At 38.8% G+C, this 22,043-nt stretch overlaps 1 protein-coding gene across 1 annotated transcript in view; it reads left to right on the top strand.

Annotated features, from left to right (window-relative positions):
* Positions 1–674: 674 nt before the first annotated feature.
* TULP4 (TUB like protein 4) overlaps positions 675–22,043 on the top strand; it is a 56,641-nt gene continuing 35,272 nt past the window's right edge. Inside the window, exon 1 of the mRNA XM_070932631.1 lies at positions 675–926. Within this exon, the coding sequence (XP_070788732.1) occupies positions 675–926 (252 nt within the window). The remainder of the gene's footprint in view (positions 927–22,043) is intronic.

Here is a 22,043-nt window from a genome sequence, read left to right as displayed (position 1 = left end):
GGCCTGGCACGTTGCTAACTGCACCGAATTCTGGCTTGTGGTCTTGCACAGTCTGTGTGCCTTTTTTCTCCCCTTTATGCAATCGTTCTCAGCTTTAGCAGCAGATATTTTGGTCTGATGGGAATAACATGCCAGAGGGTGGATTTGGGGAAAGATAAATGAATACGCTCCGGGTTTACAAGTCCGACTGGAGGAAATCTTTTTAAAGCCTTAAGTTACTTGAAAACCTTCACTTCTGCAAACTTTTGTCTCTGGAATTGCATAATGCTATACTGGAAATCTCAGGCCGCATGGTGGTTCTATCCAATTGAGCAAAAAGACGGCTCACCATTTCCCGGAGCGCCTCTTCTGCAGTAGCTGTTTCTCCAAAGGACAAGTGTACCCCTCACTCCACTGACTCCAAATCAACATGAATCTGACTGATTTTCATTTTTTTAAGTGTTACATTTTCTTAGCCAACCGTCATCATCTTTTATAAGGAAATTTTTCACTATGCATTTGGTGGATATTTATAAAAACTGATCTTCTCTTCTGCTTCAGCCCCCCTCGATTCTGATCTGTCTTAAAACTTTTGGTCCTATCGATAGAAACTACAACCGCAAAGAGATTTATTTATATTTGCTGCACTAGACATAGTACTTTTCTTATGTCAAAAGGGAAAAATACAACGAAGCATGTACGCAGCAGTGGAACATGGACCTGTTCTCTTCAGCGATTCTAACATCCTCTGCCTCTCATGGAAAGGCAGGGTTCCAAAAAGTGAAAAGGAGAAACCTGTATGCCGGAGGCGATATTACGAGGAAGGCTGGTTGGCCACCGGAAATGGCAGGGGAGTAGTGGGCGTTACCTTCACTTCCAGCCACTGTAGAAAGGACAGAAACACACCCCAGCGAATCAACTTCAATTTAAGAGGCCACAACAGTGAGGTGAGTAAACTCTCAATTGCTAATGTTCAATATAGGAAATAGAACAGTATCATCAAAGCATACAGACAAAATAAGTGGATAAAAGACACTACTTGGAAGTCTGTTAAGATAGTTACATGGGTTGAAGATTTTCTTTGGCTGTGTTCATCCGTTAAGATTTATCAAGTACGATTAAATGGGTTGGGTGTGGCTGTGCTATTTCTACTCCTATATTTTTAGGCATTATAACTTTTGATTTTTTTTTTCTTTGAAGACTGCTGGCTGAAAAGTTAAACTATGATTAACATTAGAGTAATTGTTATTATTTCAAAACCTATTTTCTGGAGTTGGCTTCTTTAAAATAACAATCATGAATGTTTGCAACACGTTGAACTACAGTTAAGTAAAAGTGCAGAGGAAATGTCCACTGTAAATGTGATAAGAAGCTGTTGCTTGAACTACTAAAAGGTACGTTAAAAGTAGAGGCAACAATGAATGAAACCTGGTTGGTTTTCAAGGTATTTTGTACCTCTGAACTAGAAGTATGGTTGAAGGCAGTGCATTGAAGGCAGTAAACCTTACAACAGCAAGAAAGTTTTTTGAAGGAAGGGTACTTACCAGGAGATACAGCAGGCAAACCTAAGAACTATGCTAAAAGGTTCAGTTGCCTGTACACCAGTGGTTAGAGGATGGAGAACAAGCAGAGAGATTTTAAAGCCCTAGTACAAAAGCAACAAGCAAATATGATACGGTTAGTATTATTGAAACTTGATACGATAGAACTCAAGATTGTAAAAGGCGAAAGATTTATACGATCTGAAGAGAAACCAGAGCCCATCTCACAAGGTTGTTGCTGTGGGAATAATAGGAAGAGGAAGGTATGTTGGATATGTTTGCTTTTTGCATTAAATCAACCATTCCAGATATGTTCAACATTCAGATGTGTTCAGAGTGGAATTCCTAAGAATTCTGTGAGTTGATATCATAGCAAATCTCAAGGATAGCTAGATGGAAAACTGGTATTAATAAGAATTATTACTATATAAGTAGATGTGGTTTATACATATGGTTGACTTAGAGCAGTGATGGCTAATCTTTTTGCCGTTGTGTGCCAAAAGCGGGGAGAATGTGAGGGGATCGCGCGCGCACGTGCCCACACCCATAATTCAATGCCCCCTGCGCCCCACCCCCCACGCATGCGCTGGTGACCCCCTCATTCCCTACGCTTTTGGCACGCAATGGCAAAAAGGTTACCGGTGGGCCCAGTAGTCCTGTTTTTCGCCCTCCCTAGGCTCCAGAAGCTTTAAGCCCTCTGGAGGCTGGAAACGGCCCATTTCCCGACTTCCAGTGGAACCGGAAGGCCTGTTTTTCACTCTCCCCAGGCTCCAAAGGCTTTCTTGGAGCCTGGGGAGGGTAAAAATGGCCTTCCTGCCCCCGGAGACCCTCCGGAGGCCAGAAACAGCCCATTTCTTGACTTCTGGCGGGCCTGGAAGGACCAAAAGTCAGCTGGCCAGCGCGTGCATGTGTGCTGGAGCTGAGCTAGGGCAATGCTCATGTGCCCACAGATATGGCTCCAAGTGCCACCTGTGGCACGCGTGCCATAGGTTCGCCATCACGGACTTAGAGCTTTTAGTTTATATAGGGCTATAGACCTTGCCCAGACATAATGGGAAACATTGCTTTTCATTGTATAAAAAAACCCAGGTATATGCTTACCTTCTCCTTTCCTCTCAGTCACACCAGACATTTTTGCCTGAGCAGAATTCTAGTTTGTTTAAAACTTGAGATGCAGAAGAGGGGAAGAAAATGTGAAGCTCATTGTTGTTTATTGACAAAACCGGCATGTAAAAAGTGATCACCTTTATATATATATATATATAAGATGATGGTTGCTTCTGATGAAAGACTGTCCGTGACACAAACACATTTTATTAATACGAATGAATTGTAACTGTACAATATGACATTTGAGTATGTAGATTGCAGAAATGGCCAAAGGACAGCACGCCACCAGCAGGCAATTTTCAGATAATTTTGAGAAGCTTCCTTTTATATTTGTCAGATTTTAACTTGCTTCCTTCCATCTGGACCTTTGGGCTTACACCCCTGCTGCTGCTTCTGTTAAAAATTGCAGCTTGCTTCTGCTTCCCCCTTTTTCAGGCAAAAAAAAAAAAAAAAAAACCATGGCTGCTTGGAATCCTTAAAAAATTCTTGGGAAGAACCACATTTATTTATTATTTATTTATTATTTATTTTATTTTTCATATTTGTATACCACCCTACTCCCGAAGGACTCAGGGCGGTGAACAGCCATAATAAATACAAATACATATAGAAGTTAAAAACTATTAAGAAACAGATTAAGTAATTTAGGCTCAAAGATTAAAAACATCCAAATTTATCTAAAGAGGTTTAAAACCCAATTTAAAAGCCAGTTTAAAAGCCAATTAAAAAGGGAGAGTTAGGCCAGACCAGCTTGTTGAAATTTAGAAAGGAAGAGTGTCAAATGTAGATGAAGAAGGTTGAGTCATATAAACAGAAGGCAATCAAAATAAGTATGTCAAATTGTAGTTCAGACACTTAATCCAGAACCATAAATAACACTGGTGAAGAGGTCTGTAAGGGGCATGCATAAGCGCACCAATGTGCCTACCGTCCCTGTCCTACTGTCCCCATTTATTCATTTTCTTATCCTGTATTCATAATCATGTTTATACTTATATCTGTTATCTTATACGTGTTTGGCAAATAAATAAAATTTTAAAAATAGAATAATGCATAGTGTTTTCTTAGTAGGAAACAAAAGCCATATAGGCAGTTATACATAATTGATAATAACATCTACCCATTTCTTGTGGAGAAGCTGAGTGATCTGTTAAAGCACCTTTGAATTTTTAGACTTCTAGGAAAATGGCAAACTCTGATCTCTAGCTAGGATATTCTCCCATTATTATTAAAGAGCCTGATCTATGTCTATTGTTGTGAGAATCATGTCCTGCACTTGGAAAGATATGAGATGCATAACAGGTTATAATAGTTGAGAACCTCAGTCTGAAATTTGACTAAATGGTAAGGGATATGAATTTAATTTATAGGGAGAATGTTATGACAAATTTGGTAAGGAAGGCTGAGAATGAGGGTAAGTTAAAATGGTGGCTTGTTAGGGCAGGAGTGAAATCCAGCAGGTTCTAACAGGTTCTAGAGAACCGGTAGCGTAAATTTTGAGTAGTTCAGAGAACCGGAAAATACCACCTCTGACTGGCCCCAGAGTGGAGTAGGAATGGAGATTTTGCAATATCCTTCCCTCGGGAGTGGGGAGGGAATGGGGATTTTTTTTTTTTAAATTTGATTTATATGCCGCCCTTCTCCGGAGACTCAGGGCGGCTTACAATGCGCTAAGCAATAGCCTTCATTCTTTTGTATATTTATACAAAGTCAGCTTATTGCCCCCACAACTGGGTCCTCAATTTACCTACCTTAGAAAGGATGGAAGGCTGAGTCAACCTTGAGCCTTGGCGAGATTGGAACCTGTAGTAATTGCAGGCAGCTGTTCTTAATAACAGGGTGCTTTAGACCACTGTACTACCAAGGCTCTTATTTTGCAGTATCCTTCCCTTGGGAATAGAGATTTTGCAGTATCCTTCCCCTGGCACCCCCACCAAGCAACGCCCACAGAATCCGTAGTAAAACAATTTGGATTTCACCACTGCATTAGGGGTACTTGCATGATAAATAAATAGATATTGTTTACATCTAGGGTTAGAAAGAAGTGCTGGGGACTAGGTCAAGAAGCAACATACTAAGGATTGCCTTGGGATGTCGAATTGCATTGAATATAGAGCCTGAACTGTTTGGGTTCCAATGTAATATTGATTTCATATTAATCATGGCCTGTAAGAAATATAATAAGCAAGTTTTATAGTTGCTAATCATAGCAAGACTGTGGCAATCTTTTTACATGGGGGGGGGGGGGGCAGGAATATGCATTTGTTTTTTAATATGCCAACTTAACCACAGTTTTTGTTGAGTTCTGTGTGCCTAGAAAATCAATCTGTCAGAGTAAAATGTAGTGTGAGGTTAGGCATATGTCTTCCCAGTGACTCCTGTCTAGATGCAGCATATTTTCTATTTTCAGGAATTAAACCAAAATTGTCAGTGTGCTGAGTAAAACAGAAGAACTAATTTGCTTTTAACTTCTGTTCATTTGCTGAAATTGATTTCTGCAGCCATGACTTGGCATTCATTTCTGCAGGAGACAATGAGATCCTGGAGAGAGCTAGTGAGGTCTAATTGGTTGGAAATCTGCGGTCTCTGTTATGTGTAACCTGTTTAGAAATACGTCCCTCGGTAAGTGACTAGGCTGAACTATATCTTGCCATTTAATGGAAGAATAAAGTTGACTAGAATGTCCCATAGGTGAAAGTTTAGTATGAAAGCTGAATCTCTCATCTATGTTAAATGGAATAGATAATGCCTTAATTAAATTGACTTACATTATAATACATCACTTGAATAGTTAAGAGCCCAATGTTCACCTACCTTACTGTGGCAAGTGAGGACAATTAACTAATGAACAACTTGCCTTCAGAAATTGTGGGGGCTCCATCACTGGAGGTTTTTAAGAAGAGACCAGACAGTCACTTATCTGAAATGGTATAGGTTCTCCTGCTTGAGCACGGAGCTGGACCAGAAGACCTCCAAGGTCCCTTCCAGCTCTATTCTATTCTAAAAGTTATATAATTTTCACATTTAAATATTTCTGCATTGTAGAAGCACAATTCTATCACTACTAGGTATTCTATATTTGGAACTGAACTTAATTCTAACTGCTTTGGATATAATAGAGCAGAGCTATTATGTCCTAACATTTCTATGTATTCAACCTTGGATTGCCAGGTTCACATTTAACACTAAATCGGGATTCTTAAACAATACATTATTCAATTATAATGTCCTTTTGGCTGAATTAACACGTAACAGTAAATCAGTGCATCCATTCTTCTAAATCTATGTATTTTCTTTAATATTAAAGTAGCAAGCTGACTCATGTTTATGTGTCTCTATGCGTTTGTGTGCGGGTATTTCTTCCATTTTAAAACATGAAATAGAATAAAAACTGCACTTTACAGATTTAAAATCTAGATTCACCCTTAGAAAGCAAATGGAATAAGGAATATGGACAATAGATTTGGCTTTGTTTATTAATGTTATTTTTAACTGATTTTTAATTGATTTTAACTGATACGCATTTTAGTGTTTTTTGGACAAACACATTCCTAGTACATTCAGATGTTTCTTTTTAATTTTAATCTTTGATTGTTCGGGCCTGAGATTTATAGAGTATAAATCAAAAACTCATGGGATAGAGGCTAGAGTAGAATAGTGGAAAAGTAAATTTAAATCTATGCAGTATCTATATGATGCTACTTTGAAAACCTTTATTTAATACGAAATCCCTATTTACATATAGGCCTACTAGATCTTCTTCCATATAGGCCTACTAAATCTCCATAGTGAATGCTCCTCATATATAGTACTGTAAGTTTTTTCAAGTTATTTAATTTTTCAATCATAAAACTCAAACAGAATAATCAAACCTATACTTCATTCTCCATAAATCATAGTTATACTTCATCACAGGGGAAATGCATTAAAACAATGTATTACAAATCCTATTAAGATTTAATATATGAAAACTGTGTGGCATATTCAAAAACTTCCAAATTTAACAATCACTTTAAATAAAACAATGCCCCAATTTCAGATGTAGAAGGGCATTCTTTGATTTATTGCATACAATCTAGAGGGGCAATTTTCTTATTTTGTTAAACTGCTTCAAGAAGATGTTTAAAAATAGGATGTTAATGTTAATGTTAATAATGCCACATACTTTCAAATTATATTGGTTATTATTTTGTTTAACAGAGACAAAAACCAACATTAATTATTCACCTCCAAATGTTATCACCATAGAGAAACATGGAAGGATTCAGATAAGTTTATTCAGGAGAGAGATCATGAAAAGAGATGCAAAACCTGAAAAGCAGACTTGGCAGGAAGGCTTCAGGATAAATTACTCTCAGTAATCCATCCAACACAATCTGGTTGTATAAAAGAATATTAAGCATTGCATATTACTAATGAGATATTTTGCAGCTGCCCCACCTCAAAAGACTCTGGGTGCCTTGCAAACATCCAAAATATGATTAAAAACAGAACAACAGAATGTAAGAAAAAATAATAGCACTGGAGGAAAAAACAAACAAATCTGAGCAATCAAAATCTGTAAAGGTTCTTAAGTGCTTTCCAGGACCCTAAGAGAGTGGCCTTAATATTACTGCCTGCCCTTTCTTCTCCTGCCCCTAGTCTTCTTCTAAGCCAGTGGTTCTCAACCTTCCTAATGCTGCGACCCTTTAATATAGTTCCTCATGTTGTGGTGACCCCCAACAATAAAATTATTCCTAACACCATTGAAAATATGTGTTTTCCAATGGTCTTAGGCGACCCCTGTGAAAGGGTCATTCGACCCCCAAAGGGGTCCCGACCCACAGGTTGAGAACCACTGTTCTAAGCCAAAACCCCCATGCATTCACACTCATCTCCTAGTCTACCACCAACCCCTGAAAGGCCACTCCATTAACGACACTTACTCTTCAGAGTGAGCCTCAGCACTGTCCTCAACTGTTCCTTCCCCAAGTATTCAGGAGCCAGAAGAATGGTTCACCATATGCTACCCACGTCCCGTTGCCCACTTTCCTTCCCAGATCCCAACAATTACAGCCCAAGTTCAAAGTAGTCCAAATTCCTTAGTCCTTCACCTCCTACTACATTCATATTTACATAGCTCCATGTTTAATTAAACATCTTTAAAATACAAATATTACAATGCATGTTGTGTTTGGGGGGGTGGAGAGAGGGAGGGAGGGAGGGAGAGAGAGAGAGAGATTTATTTACATTCTGGACCAAGAGACACTCAGCAAACAGTGCCAGCAGGAAATGGAATTCAGAAGAAAGGGAATCTCTTATCTACTGTCAAGCTGAAGATTGCCTACACACCCAGCAACCTACACCCAGATAAGCAGGGATTAACACCAGACAAACAATCAAGCAGAAAACAATACCTAAGAAACTACCAAGAAGAAAATCACATCCCCACCAACACTGGCAGGGCAAGCTACTATATATAAACAGGGAATAAACTCCATATTCTTTAGCACTGGTGATGATACAATGAAGTATATGCAAGCAAACAACCAGGCTTGGAGAGAATCAAGGCCTCTAGAGATTCCAGTTTTCTTGGCATGTACAGCATTATCATCCCCAAGCATGGCTTGAAATTGCTGCTGGCTTTTTTGGCAGGTGTGTACACATGGCACACTTGGTTTCATGGGCATTTTTTTGTAATAAATTTAACTGCTCACTTTGTTTTTTGTTTTTTTATTAATCCTAGTTGAAGGAATATTGATGGATAGCTTTTGATTTACCTCCTGGATACCTCTTTAACTTGTTTCGCTGTCAGTTTTTCTTCCCTGGAGATTGAAGAGCTGGAATTATTGATTGATTCTCATTCTTTTTTTCTTTAATTAAATGACAAAAATCTGCTCTGAAAACATGATTCCATTTTAAAAGGTTTTTTAAAAATGAGAGGAAAGGTGTAACTTAGAGATCCTTCTTTGTTTCCTCAGATATTAAACAATTTATAAAGAGAGGGCATTCAACACTGAATCCACAGTTGGGGTCAATAGGAAGCAAGATTCAATCATCATAAAAAGAGACCTGGCCCTTATACAAGTGGAGCTTAGTAAAAGGATGGGAGTGAGAGTGAAAAAGTTGCTGGTTCTGTATCTTTATATTATCTTATTGCCTCCTACCATGCATACAGTGGAATCATGGGCTCCACAGTTGGAGGCTAGTTGTATTTATAGGGATTTCTACACAATTCAGAATTATCTTTGTGCAGAGTTCTCAATTTAGGGGATCCTGCAACAACGCATTTTCTGCCAAAGTTCTGCAGTCAGGTTGGGTTGGGATAGACAAGACAAAGCCAAATAGCATATTCCCCGTTTCTCCTCATCCATTAATGTTTGTTTTACTGTTATTTGCTCTGGTTCAAATTTTGAGCAGTTTATAATTCAGATTTCTTAAAAATGGTAAACTTATGAAATTGACATTTAATATTCTGTCAGGTTTGAAGCTTTAAGAGGGGCAAGGGTGAGGTTGGGTCATATTGGTTTATTTATCTTAAAACTGTATGTGCTGTCCTTCAAACTATATAATAATTTTATTATATACCAAAGTCATTTTCTATTTTCAAAATGTAACATGTATATAAAATTGTGCCAATATAATATATATTAAAAAGCAATTAAAATCCTAGGATTATAGGAACCTTTTGTCTGGTTTAAAGTATTATTTCTTTTTATGAAGTCTGGATGTGTAATATTTTCTGATGAAGGCTAGAAAACTATTGTCAGTTAAAATAAAAATTATGGGGTAAAACAGCCATCTATTAGAGATGTTTATTCATAATTAAATTGTTTCTGCCTCAGTGCTAGAGGTTGAAATAATAAACCAGTTAATCTTAAAAGATTATTTTTAAAAAGAGTCATTCTCTAACAGCATATTTGTATATATCTAGCACTGGCCGGTTTTATGATATGTGACATAAAACTATATCTACATATTTGCAAATGTTTTGACAGCGTACTGAATGTACACTGACTAAATATACACATACGATTAATGTGGTTTTTGTTCTTAAAGTTTCATAGGCAGAGTTTTAACAGAATTTCTGTCTCTCAATGGTATGCTGACATCTGGGAGTCCTTAAGTTTTTAAGTCCTCTTCAAATCCAACTTGAATCTCCTGATCAAGGGATATGGTACTGATCAATTAAATCATAAGTTCTTATAAAACATCTTACATTTATTTTTTTCATTATTTTTTTAATTTGGGCAAGGCAGCTAACCTGAGTACTGAATACAACATTTATGAAGGTTATGGAGTGTCTTATTTTTGATGGTGGAATGGTCTTATATAAACTTAGTTGCTTGAGTGGGGCTGTGCTGATGTAATGGCATAGCAACTTGTTTTTTTTTTTTTCAAAAATAAATTTGAAATAACGATTTTGCTGCAAAAATGGAAAACAATATGCATTGCAAAAACAGTTTTAAAATGCTAGCAGATTTTCTGCAATTCTACCGTCTGTTTTACAAAATAGCTTGTTGTAACAGAAACCAATAACATCTGTTGTGTATGGTAACCAAGAGGAGTAGGGGTTGAATGCTAACAGGCAGTCAAAAAGAAAATGAGATCAGTATAGGTGCATACAAGGTAAATGAAATATTAGGTTTGCTTTGGTTAAATAGATGGATTGTTGCTCCAGGCCAATCAGGATCAGCTCCGCAATTCAACAAATGGTAGCATTTAATTATCCATCCATGAGCCAAAGTTGCTCAGTCATGAGCCAATTTCTTTCCTGGTTAAAGATGTATTTGAGCTCTTTGAAGGAAAAAAAAAAGATAAGGAAGATCTATCCTTTATGAAAAGCCAAAAACCTGGTCCAGATGATGCAGGTGAAAAGATCATCTTCTTGACATCACCATCAATGAATAAAGAAAAGAAATGTATAGAAAAGAATGAATGCTGCAAAACACGATGAGAGATTCATTGTACAAAAAAAGATGATTGCAAAGGACTTAATCAAAGCAATCAAGGAATGGTTAAGCTTAAAAGAGGCAGAGAAAATGCAGAGCTGTGGCAGGGGGAACAGCAAATTGTTGGGGAAGAGTGCGAAGAGCAAGTAATGGAAGTAATAATAAAAGTGATGAAATGATTTGAAATGATTTGGAATAAAACCGAAGCGAGATAATGTAAAAAGAACTATTTTAGACATTTATATGGGAATAAGTAGTGATATGTTGAAAAGTGAAGATGGAACAAACTCAGTAATTTGTAGTATCCAATAAAAATGATGAAAAGGAAGTCATAAATGCTGTGAGAATGTTAAAAATAGCGAGGGTGCAAGAATAGCTGGTGACAGAAATGTTAAAATATGGGTATGATTTCTTATGGAGCGATATGTGATTTCTTAACAAGCAGTTCCTGTTTCCTTTTACAAAGAGGAGGATAGCAATGAGGAATGCAAAAACGAAGGGGATAAGTGCGTAAAGTTTTCTAGAGAAATTGTTTGATATTGTGGACGTTCATCCCTTACTCACCGAATCATCATTCCATCTCCTATTAAAAATATCCTTTTACAGCTGTGTAGCACTTCAAACATACAGGTGATCCTTGGCTTATGTCCATTTGCTCAGCAACCATTCAAAGGTATGGTGGTGCTGAAAAAAATGGACATTCGACCGATTTCTGAAGTTCCAGCCATCCTTGCGGTCATGTGATCCAGTGGTGGGTTTCAAAATTTTTTACTACGGTTCTGTGAGTGTGGCTTGGTGGATGTGGCATGGCTTGGTGGGCGTGGAGGGGAAGGATACTGTAAAATCTCCATTCCCACCCCACTCCAGGGGAAGGTTGTTGCAAAATCCCCATTTCTTCCCAATCAGCTGGGACTTGGGAGGCAGAGAATAGATGGTGGTAGGGCTAGTCAGAATTTTTACTACCGGTTCTCCGAACTACTCAAAATTTCTGCTACCGGTCTCCAGAACTGGTCAGAACCTGCTGAAACCCACCTCTGATGTGATCACAATCTGGGTACTCAGGTGCCTCGCAGTTATATCACAGGGAGCTAAGATCACATGATCCACCATTTGTTACCTTCCCTGCTGGTTTCCTGCAAGTAAAATCAGTGGAAAATGCATTACAGGCTGGGAGGTTTACAAGTCACTCCAGTAAGTTGCTCCCAGCTGCAGCACACCTCCTGCCCACATGCAGCCTTCTCTAGCTCTCCAAAGCTCTCCTTCAGCCTCTCTTGACTCACACACACCTCACTACGTCTCCAAAGTCCTCTCCAACCTCCCTTGACTCACGTGCTGCAGGGCCTCTCAAGCCCTTCACTACCTGCCTGCAGCACCTCTTCCCTTTGACTCTCGCCACTTCTTGCTTAATGACCCGCATATCTCTGGGTTATGGCAGCAATCGGGACTGTCAGAATTGCCATTGCGATGCAGGCATGTGATATCACGTTTCATAACCACGTCACTTAGCAACCACAATTCTGGTTGCCATTGCTGCCATAATCTGAGGATTACCCGTTATTCAAAATAATTTGCCTTGCCACATTTGAGAGCACAAACATAGCACCTGTATGTCTGCAAATCTTTAAAGCAGCTGCGTGGTTACTTTTTAGTGCCGCCGCATATTCTTTGGAAAAGGTGTGAATTGGTGTTAAGAGTTGCGGAGAGGTATACTATGTTTATAGTCCCACATAGTCCAACCCTTTTTGGAATTGAATCCAATTTTGATGAAGCTGTCTAGGTAAAAATTATCTCCATTTTATTTCTTTGTTCAATTTATAGAGCCTCTGGGCTGCTTACAACTATTTAAAAAGACAATTAAACCATATTAAGAATATATAAAAATACAATTAAGTTAACAATATCCACAACTGAAGTCTAAAAGAAAAACTACACTCAGAAAAACCCCTTTACGGTTTTCATTACACTTCCATGGTGGCACAACCATGTTTTTTAAGACCTTGCAAAAGGCCAGTAGGATTGTGTCTAATTTGACATCCTGTGGAGGGGAAATGATTTGGGTTTGGCTAGTCTAGAGAAAAGAAAGACTAGAGGTGACATGATAGCAGTATTCCAGTATTTGAGAGGTAGCTACAAAGAGGAGGGGGTCAACTTATTTTCCAAAGCACCAGAGGGCAGGACAAGAAAAAATGCATGGAAACTAATCAAGGAGAGAAGCAACTTAAGTAGAAATTTCCTGACAGTGAGAACAATGGACCAGTGGAATGACTTGCCTTCAGAAGCTGTGGGTGCTTCATCGCTGGAGGTTTTTAAGAAGAGACTGGACAGTCACTTGTCTGAAATGGTATAGGGTCTCCTGCTTGAGCAAGGGGTTGGACTAAAAGACCTCCAAGGTCTCTTCCAGCTCTATTCTGATTGATATTCCACAGGGTGGGTGTCATGACAGGAATTCTACAGATGACATTCTGTAGTGGGTGAAGCATGCCTCTCCTCCTAGACAAGGGGTGTCAAACTCAAGGCCCGGGGGCTGAATCCAGTCTGCGGGGTGCTTAGATCTGGCCCGCAAGGCTGCCTTGGAAACAGTGAAGGACCAGCCTGCGGTGCTTCTGCCCGCAAAAACGGAACTCAGGAAGGCCGTGGGCAGCCCTCACAAGCTCCATTTTCACTGGCAGAGGGTTGCAGGAGGCCATCTCAGCCAAAAACAGAGCTCGGGAGCCCGTTTTCGCTGGCAGAGCACTCAGGTCACCACAGGCACCCCCAACACGAGTGACATCGAGCTGGCCACACCCACTCTGGCTACACCCACCCCGGCCCCCTGAGGTCAAACACAACCCTGATGCGGCCCTCAATGAAATCGAGTTTGGCACCCCTGTCCTAGGCTAAATGCAGATTCTAATCCATCGCAAAGACAAGCATTAATTTTCTTCATTGGTTTTCTTATTTTCTGCATTTGCTCACAAGGTTAGAAAGCTAAGTGGTGTGATGAATAATTATACATTTCACATATAATTTTCAATATGAGAAATTGACAAATTACATCCATTCATGTCATCAAAAACTACAAATGAGATACGGTAGAGTGTGCAGTAAAAGAAAAATGTGTTGGCGGAAACAAAACTATTGCAGAAGTTATTATGTTTTTTTTTTTTTAATTTTTCTTTTCTCGTCAATTTAATGGTAACTCCAGAGGGTAAGTTGGCCTACCTTTGTTTCTCCTTTGATTTGCAAAAGAAACATTAAGGTTTTCATACTACGATGTGGCATCTAACTCACAGTGGGAAACTGTTATTTTCTTTTGCTTGCTAAATTAGTTATTGGACAATGGATTTCAGTTTGTGACTATTTAGGGGCCTAATCACAGAAGGAAATGTGGGAAATTGATTAAAGTGGACAGAAAGCGTTATCCAAGAATCAAGTGGCTGGAAATTGTATTGTTTCCTCATGATATTTGTTGCTGTACAGTTGCTAAGTTAAGTCTGACTCTTCGTGACCTTGTGGACCATAGCACGCCAGGCCCTCCCGTCCTCCACTGTCTCTCGGAGTTTACCCAAATTCATCAGTGACACTGTCTAATCATCTCATCCTCTGCCATTCCCTTTTCGTTTTACCGTCATTCTTTCCCAACATCAGGGACTTTTCCAATGACTTCTTTCCATTTCCATTTGGTGGCCAAAATATTTGAGCTTCAGCTTCGAAAGGACAGTCAGAGTTGATTTCATTTAGGATCCCCATGATATAGCTTTCACCAATTAATCAAGGGTTGAATTCCACAGAACATTATATGGAAACTCTATGGTTAGATTTTTTTTTTCTTTCTTAAAATAAACAAGGTCTCCCTGACTGAGGTTCCTACTAGCTGGGGATACAGGGAGATATTAAACAGGCATTTTACTCAGGAGTGGGTTCTACTTACCTTTACTACCAGTTCGCAGTGGGGCCACGCGCACGCACTCGCTTCACTCACGCTCGCGCACGTTCTTCTGCGCATGCGCAGAAGCGTTTTGATGATGTCGGGGTCGGTGGGCAGAGCTTTCCGCCGGTTTTACTACCAGTGCGAACTGGGGGCAACCCACCACTGATTTTACTCCTCACAGCTAATAACAGATAGATTGGAAAAACAGCACAGATATAGGAGTAGCTCCATTCCTATTTGGGTTCCCCTTCATATCTCTTTTTTAGATGTACAAAAACATCTAATCACATCTATTCTACCTGACCGCTGGTGTTATACTTTAAAAATTGATTACATATTGTTATTCCTACAGCAGTTGGCAGCACTTAGCCAATAGTGGCTGATTTTGAAAAACTAAATCAGGTCAGACTTGATTAGTATTTGGGTAAGAGACCAGTAGAAAAAGTTCAGGACTGGGAAATTATTATTTAAAAAATTATAGAAGAAGGAAATGGTAAATAATTTCTTCATTGTTGTCAACCATATGGATCTGTCCATTTAATCATTAGGAGGCAAACTCAATTCAAGGGAAATTTGCCTTCATGATTACCTATGTACCATGTTTTCCCAAAAATAAGATCTTGTCTTGTATTTTTTTTTTTTTGAATCTTGAAATAAGTGCTTGGCCTTATTGCCATGCACTCAAAAGCCCATTTGGGCTTATTATCAGGGGATGTCTTATTTTGGGAGAAACAGGGTACTTGCCTGGATTCCAAGGATTTAATTAACTCATCTGGTTACTTGATAATGACATCAGATTCTGGTAGAGGTTCTGATAATATAGCCTTGCCTTGTTTTTATTTTTTTCTGAAATTTTCAGGATGCTAAGAGTGATGGCAAGATGGCCATCTCTGATATGTCTGCTTCTGTGCTGGCCCAGATCCAGAGATGCTGTCAGATGTCACCTCGAACTACTTTAGGTCAATAATATTCCCTATTCTTCAAATGGATTATCAGATGTGCTGTAATCCTCTTGCTTCACACTTACTCTACGTGGCTATGGAGGATTTGGTTTAGAAAACACACATGTTTTTTTAAAAGTCCAGATGGATGATTACTGGAGTTGTTTGTTTATATTTTAGATCAAACGGTTAAAGAGCTGCCAGAATCTCAGTCAACATTTAAGGGGGGGAAATTATAGCTTAGCAAGCAGCCATATGGTAGTTACCTCATTTTAGAGATGAAGAATATGACTCTTGCGTCTAATACTAGATTTACAAAAACAGAAAGCAAAAAGAAAATCACCCAGAAGAGAGCCAGATCTTTTCAGCTGAAAAATTACATATTTGGAAGTTCATTTAGAATCAATTTAACTGCTTTGCCTATTTGTGGGGAGATGTCAAGAGAATACATGTTCTATAACAATGGTTCTCAACCTTTAGACCCCCTTTAAATACCGTATTTTTCAGAGTATAAGACGCACCTTTTTCCACCCTAAAAGGGGGTGAAAATTTAGCTGCATCTTATACACCGAATGTAGCCCTGCCCACCCACTGGCCCCCACCCTTTGGCCTCTGCCTCTCAGCAGTTTACCTCCTTGCAAGCAAACAGCAAGAAAAAATAGCTCCTTTCAGCTTCAGCACAGCCTAATTGTACAAGTTGATTGGATTGGCCTCCCGACTCTCAACTGTTTTGCGCAGGCTCTGCTGCTTGCTGCAAAGAGGTAAATTGCTGGAGCAGATTTTTTTTCCTCTTGGGCTAATTAAGCTATGCTGAAAATGAAAATGAAAGTAAAGCAGGCTGTTTGCTGTTTGCTGCATCGAGGCAAAATTGCTCAGAGGCAGAAGGAGATTTCTTTTTCTTCTTTTCCTCACCAAAAAAGGTAGGTGCGTCTTATACTCCAAAAAATACAGTACCTTTGTGGGCATGGACCATAGCCACGGACCACCAAGACCTAATTCAAGATTTAAATCATAACATTTCTTCAAGCCTTTCTGGGACACCTATGATGACATTACAGCCTCCCAGGAGTTCATGGACCACAGGTTGAGAACCACTGTTCTATAGTGTTTGGGAAGCAACATGACAGTAATAAAAATTCATCTCCTATTCATTTACATCAGGTGGTTAGTTGGATTTTCCATCATTTAAAGTAGGGGTCTCCAGCCCATGGCCCTCTACAGAGCCTTGAGCCTTTCGGAACAAGGCTGTGCAAGTGGCAGCCGAGCACATGTGCGCTCATCTCCACTTGCATGAGCAGTAGGCAGACATGTGTGCACACACTCCATTTGTTTGAGTGGTGGCCATATATGACGGCTGCTCGCGCAAAAGGAGCTGCGTGCATCCTCTCTCTACCCCCACCCCACCCCGGGCAGTCCGCAAAGCTGGAAAGGTTGGGGCATTCTGATTTAAAAGAATCTTGATTAATTGAATTGGTTAGTTTTAGCATACTAATCAATTGATTGAATGTGCATGCATAAGAATTAATTTATTTATTTAGAAAGCAAAAGCATTATACTCGACTTTAAGATGGAACTTCAGTGTTTCTTGCAGATCCTTTCTCCAAGAGTCATTCTTAGGGACATGTAAGAGAGAAGGGGAAATCTCTCTTTTAAAATGGTGTTTATCATGATTTGAATTTTAAATTTCCACATCTAATATTTCAGACAATTATTACTTTTCTTTTTGAAAAATGCTCCTGTGTTCATTGTAAATCACAAATTTGAACTATTTTGATCATTCAGACTTCAGTTTTTCATGATTAGACTTTAGGGCAAAGTTAGTTTAGGCCAGTGTTTTTCAGTTGTAAGTCCTCAATGTTAGGCTACCAGCTCCTGTCATCTCCAATCACTAGCCTTGCTGGTGTGTGTGTGTGTGTGTGTGTGTGTGTGTGTGTGTGTGTGTGTGTGAGAGAGAGAGAGAGAGAGAGAGAGAGAGAGAGAGAGAGAGACCTGGGGGGGGGAGAGAGAGTGTTAGAGTTTTAATCCCACCACATCTGTAGGGCAGTGGTGGGTTTCAAAAATTTTTACTACCAGTTCTGTGGGTGTGGCTTGGTGGGCGTGGCAGGGGAAGGATACTGTAAAATCTCCATTCCCTCCCTAATCCAAGGGAATGTTATTGCAAAATCCCCATTTCCTCCCAATCAGCTAGGATTTGGGAGGCAGAGAATAGATGGGGGTGAGGCCAGTCAGATTTTTTTACTACCGGTTCTCCGAACTACTCAAAATTTCCAGAATTTTAGTTTTCCAGAACTGGTCAGAACCTGCTGAAACCCACCTTTGCTGCAGGCTCTAGGAAAATCAAAATAGATTGTTCTATTTTTAAGGGTTGGTGCCGGAACAAAGAAGGGTTATAGTGAGGAATTGATATACAGAGTGGAACTAAAAGCTATGAGTCAAGTAATTTTATCTGAGAAATACACTGTCATTCTTTCTCTTTTATTCTTCTAAGATCAACATGTCTCAGATAACACCACTTTGCAAAGCACTTCCGTATTACGCCAAGATACTTATTTGGATATGTCTGTATATGTCATCAAGAGCTGAGCTTGACTTGAAGTTGATTTTATTTATCCATTAATGTGATTCTACTCCTTCAAAACAATAGGGTCTCCCAATTACTCTACTGGGGGACCATGCAGAAATCTTTCGTATGATTTCTGCCTCTAGCCTTAAGAGAACAGCCTGTTTTTAATTTTTCAGCAGATATGAGAGCTTTGTTACAGCCATGTGAAGCATTATCTTCCATTTTTGGGAGGTGGAGAAGCTAGTGATATCTTTTGCAGACATTGCAGTGCACCATTGTTATTACTTCATTATGCTGTTGCTTGTAGTCAGTCTGTGCAATCTCCTTGCAGCAGCTAACTAGGTGGTCCACAGTTTTTTCAGCTTCTTTGTAGAGGCAGCATTTTCTGTCTTTTGCTGCTTTCTCCGTTCTGGCTTAGTATGCATTTGTTCTTAAGACACAATCTTGTGTATCCAGAGTTAGCCCTCTCTGTGTCTCTTCCTCTTAGCCATTGCCAGATGTTGTTATTTGCTTTGCCTCCTAGTGTATTTATTTTTTAACGTACTGGCCATGTAAATGCTTTGCCTTGTCATGTCTCTTTTCCATTCTTCATTTGGTTTTTCTTGTAGACCAGTTTTGTTTCTTCGAGATTCAGTAAGCCATCGTGGTGTACTAGTGTCAGTAGATATTCTTCACTGTATCTTCATATATTCTTCCAATTAGTAGAAATGCTTCTGATTCGAATGAAATTCTGCCTATAATGTGGAATTCGAGCTTCGCATCTGCTGATTTTCTTGCCTATAGCTGTTATTAGCTGTTTTATTATTTCCATCACATACACACACACTCAAAGCACAAAGGGAATATTTATTGTTATGTAAACAGTGTTTCTCTCCCCCCTCTTGTGGAAGTGGTTGACTTTTATAAAATAGCCTCATAATCTGAGTTTTTGCAGAGACTGTCTTCAAAGCTACTACAAGGCATCAACACAACAAAAAGAAAGACAGATAAAGGCTTGGTAGGAAGCAGATGATCAGTTCACTGATCTGTATGCTAACACAAAAAGGTCTAAAAGGCTGTCTCCTTTTTCTGAAACAAGTCAGGCATATGTGGGAAAATCATTGTGATGTAACCCTGCATGCCTATCCTGAAGATTTATCTCTAGGATCAGCTTTGTAAAGAATTTAGCAGCCACTTACAAATATTAAAAGTATCCTTTCTCCTTTTCTTATGATGGAAAGTTGAGTATATTTTTACACTGGTCAGTAACAGTGTTGAAGAGAAAAACGGTTTGCCTTACGCAGAAATGCAGTTAAGGTATTGCTTTGATAATGATGACATGCATTTTGTATAATCAAAACTGTATTTGACTGTGCTGACATTTGAAAGAACAAATAAATTCATTAGGTTTTCTTCTCTCTGGAAGAACATTATTGTAGTAAAAAAAAAAATCTACTTAGCCTGGTTTGATCCCCCCCCCCTTTCAAACATCAATAATAAAGCTGTGACTTCCTGCAGATCATTTTATCTTAAGTATTTTCTACAGGTTAATGATTGGTGCTCTAGTAACAGCTTCTACTTCTGAGGACAATTATCTACTGCACTCCCTAGCTGATGGGTAACATATAAACTGACCATACTAATGATTCCAGGTTTCAATTCTGCCATCTCCAGTTAAGGCTGGGAAACACTGTTTTCTGTGATTCTTTTATATATAAAAAGAGGCATTCCTATTGGTGAAACAGACAGGATGGGGATGGATAGCTGTAGCAGGGATTAGATTGGCCTCATTGTTTAAAGATATATCATGCAATAAAACTGTTCTGAGAATTTATTTTTTTTAAGAAAGGAACAAGACATAATTTTGTCACGATTTATCTGTTGCTTTTTAAAAGTCTTTATGAAATACTTACTTACAGACAATGAAAGGCTTAACAGAATGAAAGAATTTTGGTATAGGAAAGAGATTCGAGTTTTTGATGTAGCTTGAAATAGTATTCCAGACAGTGTCATAAATGAACCCGGGACATACTATATAAAATTATTATAGCTTGATTATTATTTTATTTAATATTTTATGCTTTTAGCCTTTCCTAGAAGAGGCTTGGGGTTACCTGCTTGGGATTCTCCCACATTGCCTTAATAACAATCACAGATGGTAATTGCTGTTTCATTGATGACCTTTATAACTAAGGAGCAGTTTAAATGTTGGTTAACCTTTATTCATCTTTCTATCCATAATGCCACATTGGCAGCAAAACTGAACAGCTCCTGATTTATATTTAATAGATATAGAAATCTTTAGAGAGGGTTTTCATTGTTGTGATTCAATGATCGTTTTTATAGTTTTCACCTGCTCCTTCCACATCCTAGCAATCAAACGGAGAAAATCTTAAAACACATTTTAAAGCCCATGCAACTTTTATAAGGACAAAAAGAATATTTCTCAACAAATAATTAATTTAGCATTTGACTGTAAAAACAAAATGTGCAAGAAGGATCGCATGCAATATTTCCATTATGGTCAACCATGCGTTATGATGTGCCATGAGTTATTTGTTAAGGAATATTTGACGGGTTAAGGTACAATTGCGTAAGAGTGAGAATAATACATGTTCTTTTTCCCACTATAATGACTAGAAGCAGTGAACTCTTTTGTTTTTGAACTCCTGTAATACTGTATTATCTTTTATTTCTTAAGCTGAACTTGCTACTCTGTGTTAGAACACAATAGAATAACCTATTCCACTGTTGGGGTTTCTAGCTATATTTGGTTCTGTTTTAGCATTGATTTTTTTTTTCTCAGTCAAGGTAACCTTGAAACATTCCCGGGAGCTCACAAAAAGAGAATTAAAAACATGTGAACAGGTGAAGATGTACATGTGCTTCCCAAGATATTGCTAAGTAATAGCAATTCAATTACTGACAAAAAGCAAGTGAGAAATAGAAATGCCAAGTCTCTACTCAAATCTTTATGTCACAAGTGGGTTACAAGCCATGTGTAAAATTACAAGCCCTTTGTGGCCAATGTAATGTGTCTGTACTTAATATTTTGACTAGACCAGTCTTAGCCTTTCTTCCAAGTAGTAGACTTCTTTTTCTTTCATAACTACAATTGCCATCCCTTTGAATGATTAAGCCTGGAAATACAAATTCTTCTTTATCATTGTTTTAGATTTAATCTGTAAAACATGTGAGTCAACACTCGAGGCAGGTAACTGCACCTTGCCTTGCCTTGAAAAAAACAAATAGGTTCATATATGATCTGCCTTTAGATTGGAGACTATCAAGAAATCCCAGGGATCTAGACTAACTAGAAACTGAGAATCATCCTGGGAAAAAGCAGCAGCACTTCTGTATTGTTGAAAGAGGTACATATATGTCCAAAAATTCAAGATGGATGTCTACATTCAGCTACCAAGTATTAAGCTCAACTCCAGGGAATTGTTTCCTTTAGAAACTGGGAATCTTTAGCAAGTTGCACTGGTTGAAACTGATCCGAAAGGCAACAGAAATTCTTGAAGAAAAGCAAAGTATTACTCAGCAGCATTGTTTAAAGTGACTTGGCCTGTGTTACTAAACACTGAGCAGGGCAATTGTCTGCTGGACCATAATGATGAATTTACCAAACCCTCTGCTGGGTAAAATGGTATACATTTGCTTGGGATTGAATGCCAGCTGGGCAAATCAAGTTGAGATGAAAGAACCTTCATCTTGAGGAATTATCTGAGATTGGTTTGAGGGTATTGAGGAAGTCAATAGGGACCTCAGTGCTGTTAGCTCTGCTACCTATAGATTATAATGCCCTACTGATTTGTGGCCAGAAAGCTGTCAGGAGTCTGGATGCAGGCAGAGATAAATGCATTTGTGAATGAGAGTGATGCTGTCAAACCCAAGGATGGCAAACTCAAGGAACAACAATCACTTGGATTTCTGGAAAGAACTTTAATGCTAGTAGGGTCATGTAACAGAATTTTGAAAGCCTGTCAAAGCAGTTGTCCAGCTCCAATTATATCTAGGGTAACTAAGGCAGGATTGTTCTCTTTATCTGATTCCCCCCCCCCCCGAACTAGAATCTACTCTGTAAAG

The sequence above is a fragment of the Pituophis catenifer genome, unplaced genomic scaffold (genome assembly GCF_029215685.1).
Source record: "Pituophis catenifer annectens isolate HBS135680 unplaced genomic scaffold, rPitCat1.0.hap2 SCAF_1, whole genome shotgun sequence".
NCBI classification, from domain to species: domain Eukaryota; kingdom Metazoa; phylum Chordata; class Lepidosauria; order Squamata; family Colubridae; genus Pituophis; species Pituophis catenifer.
This window is presented reverse-complemented; position numbering and strand designations above follow the sequence as displayed.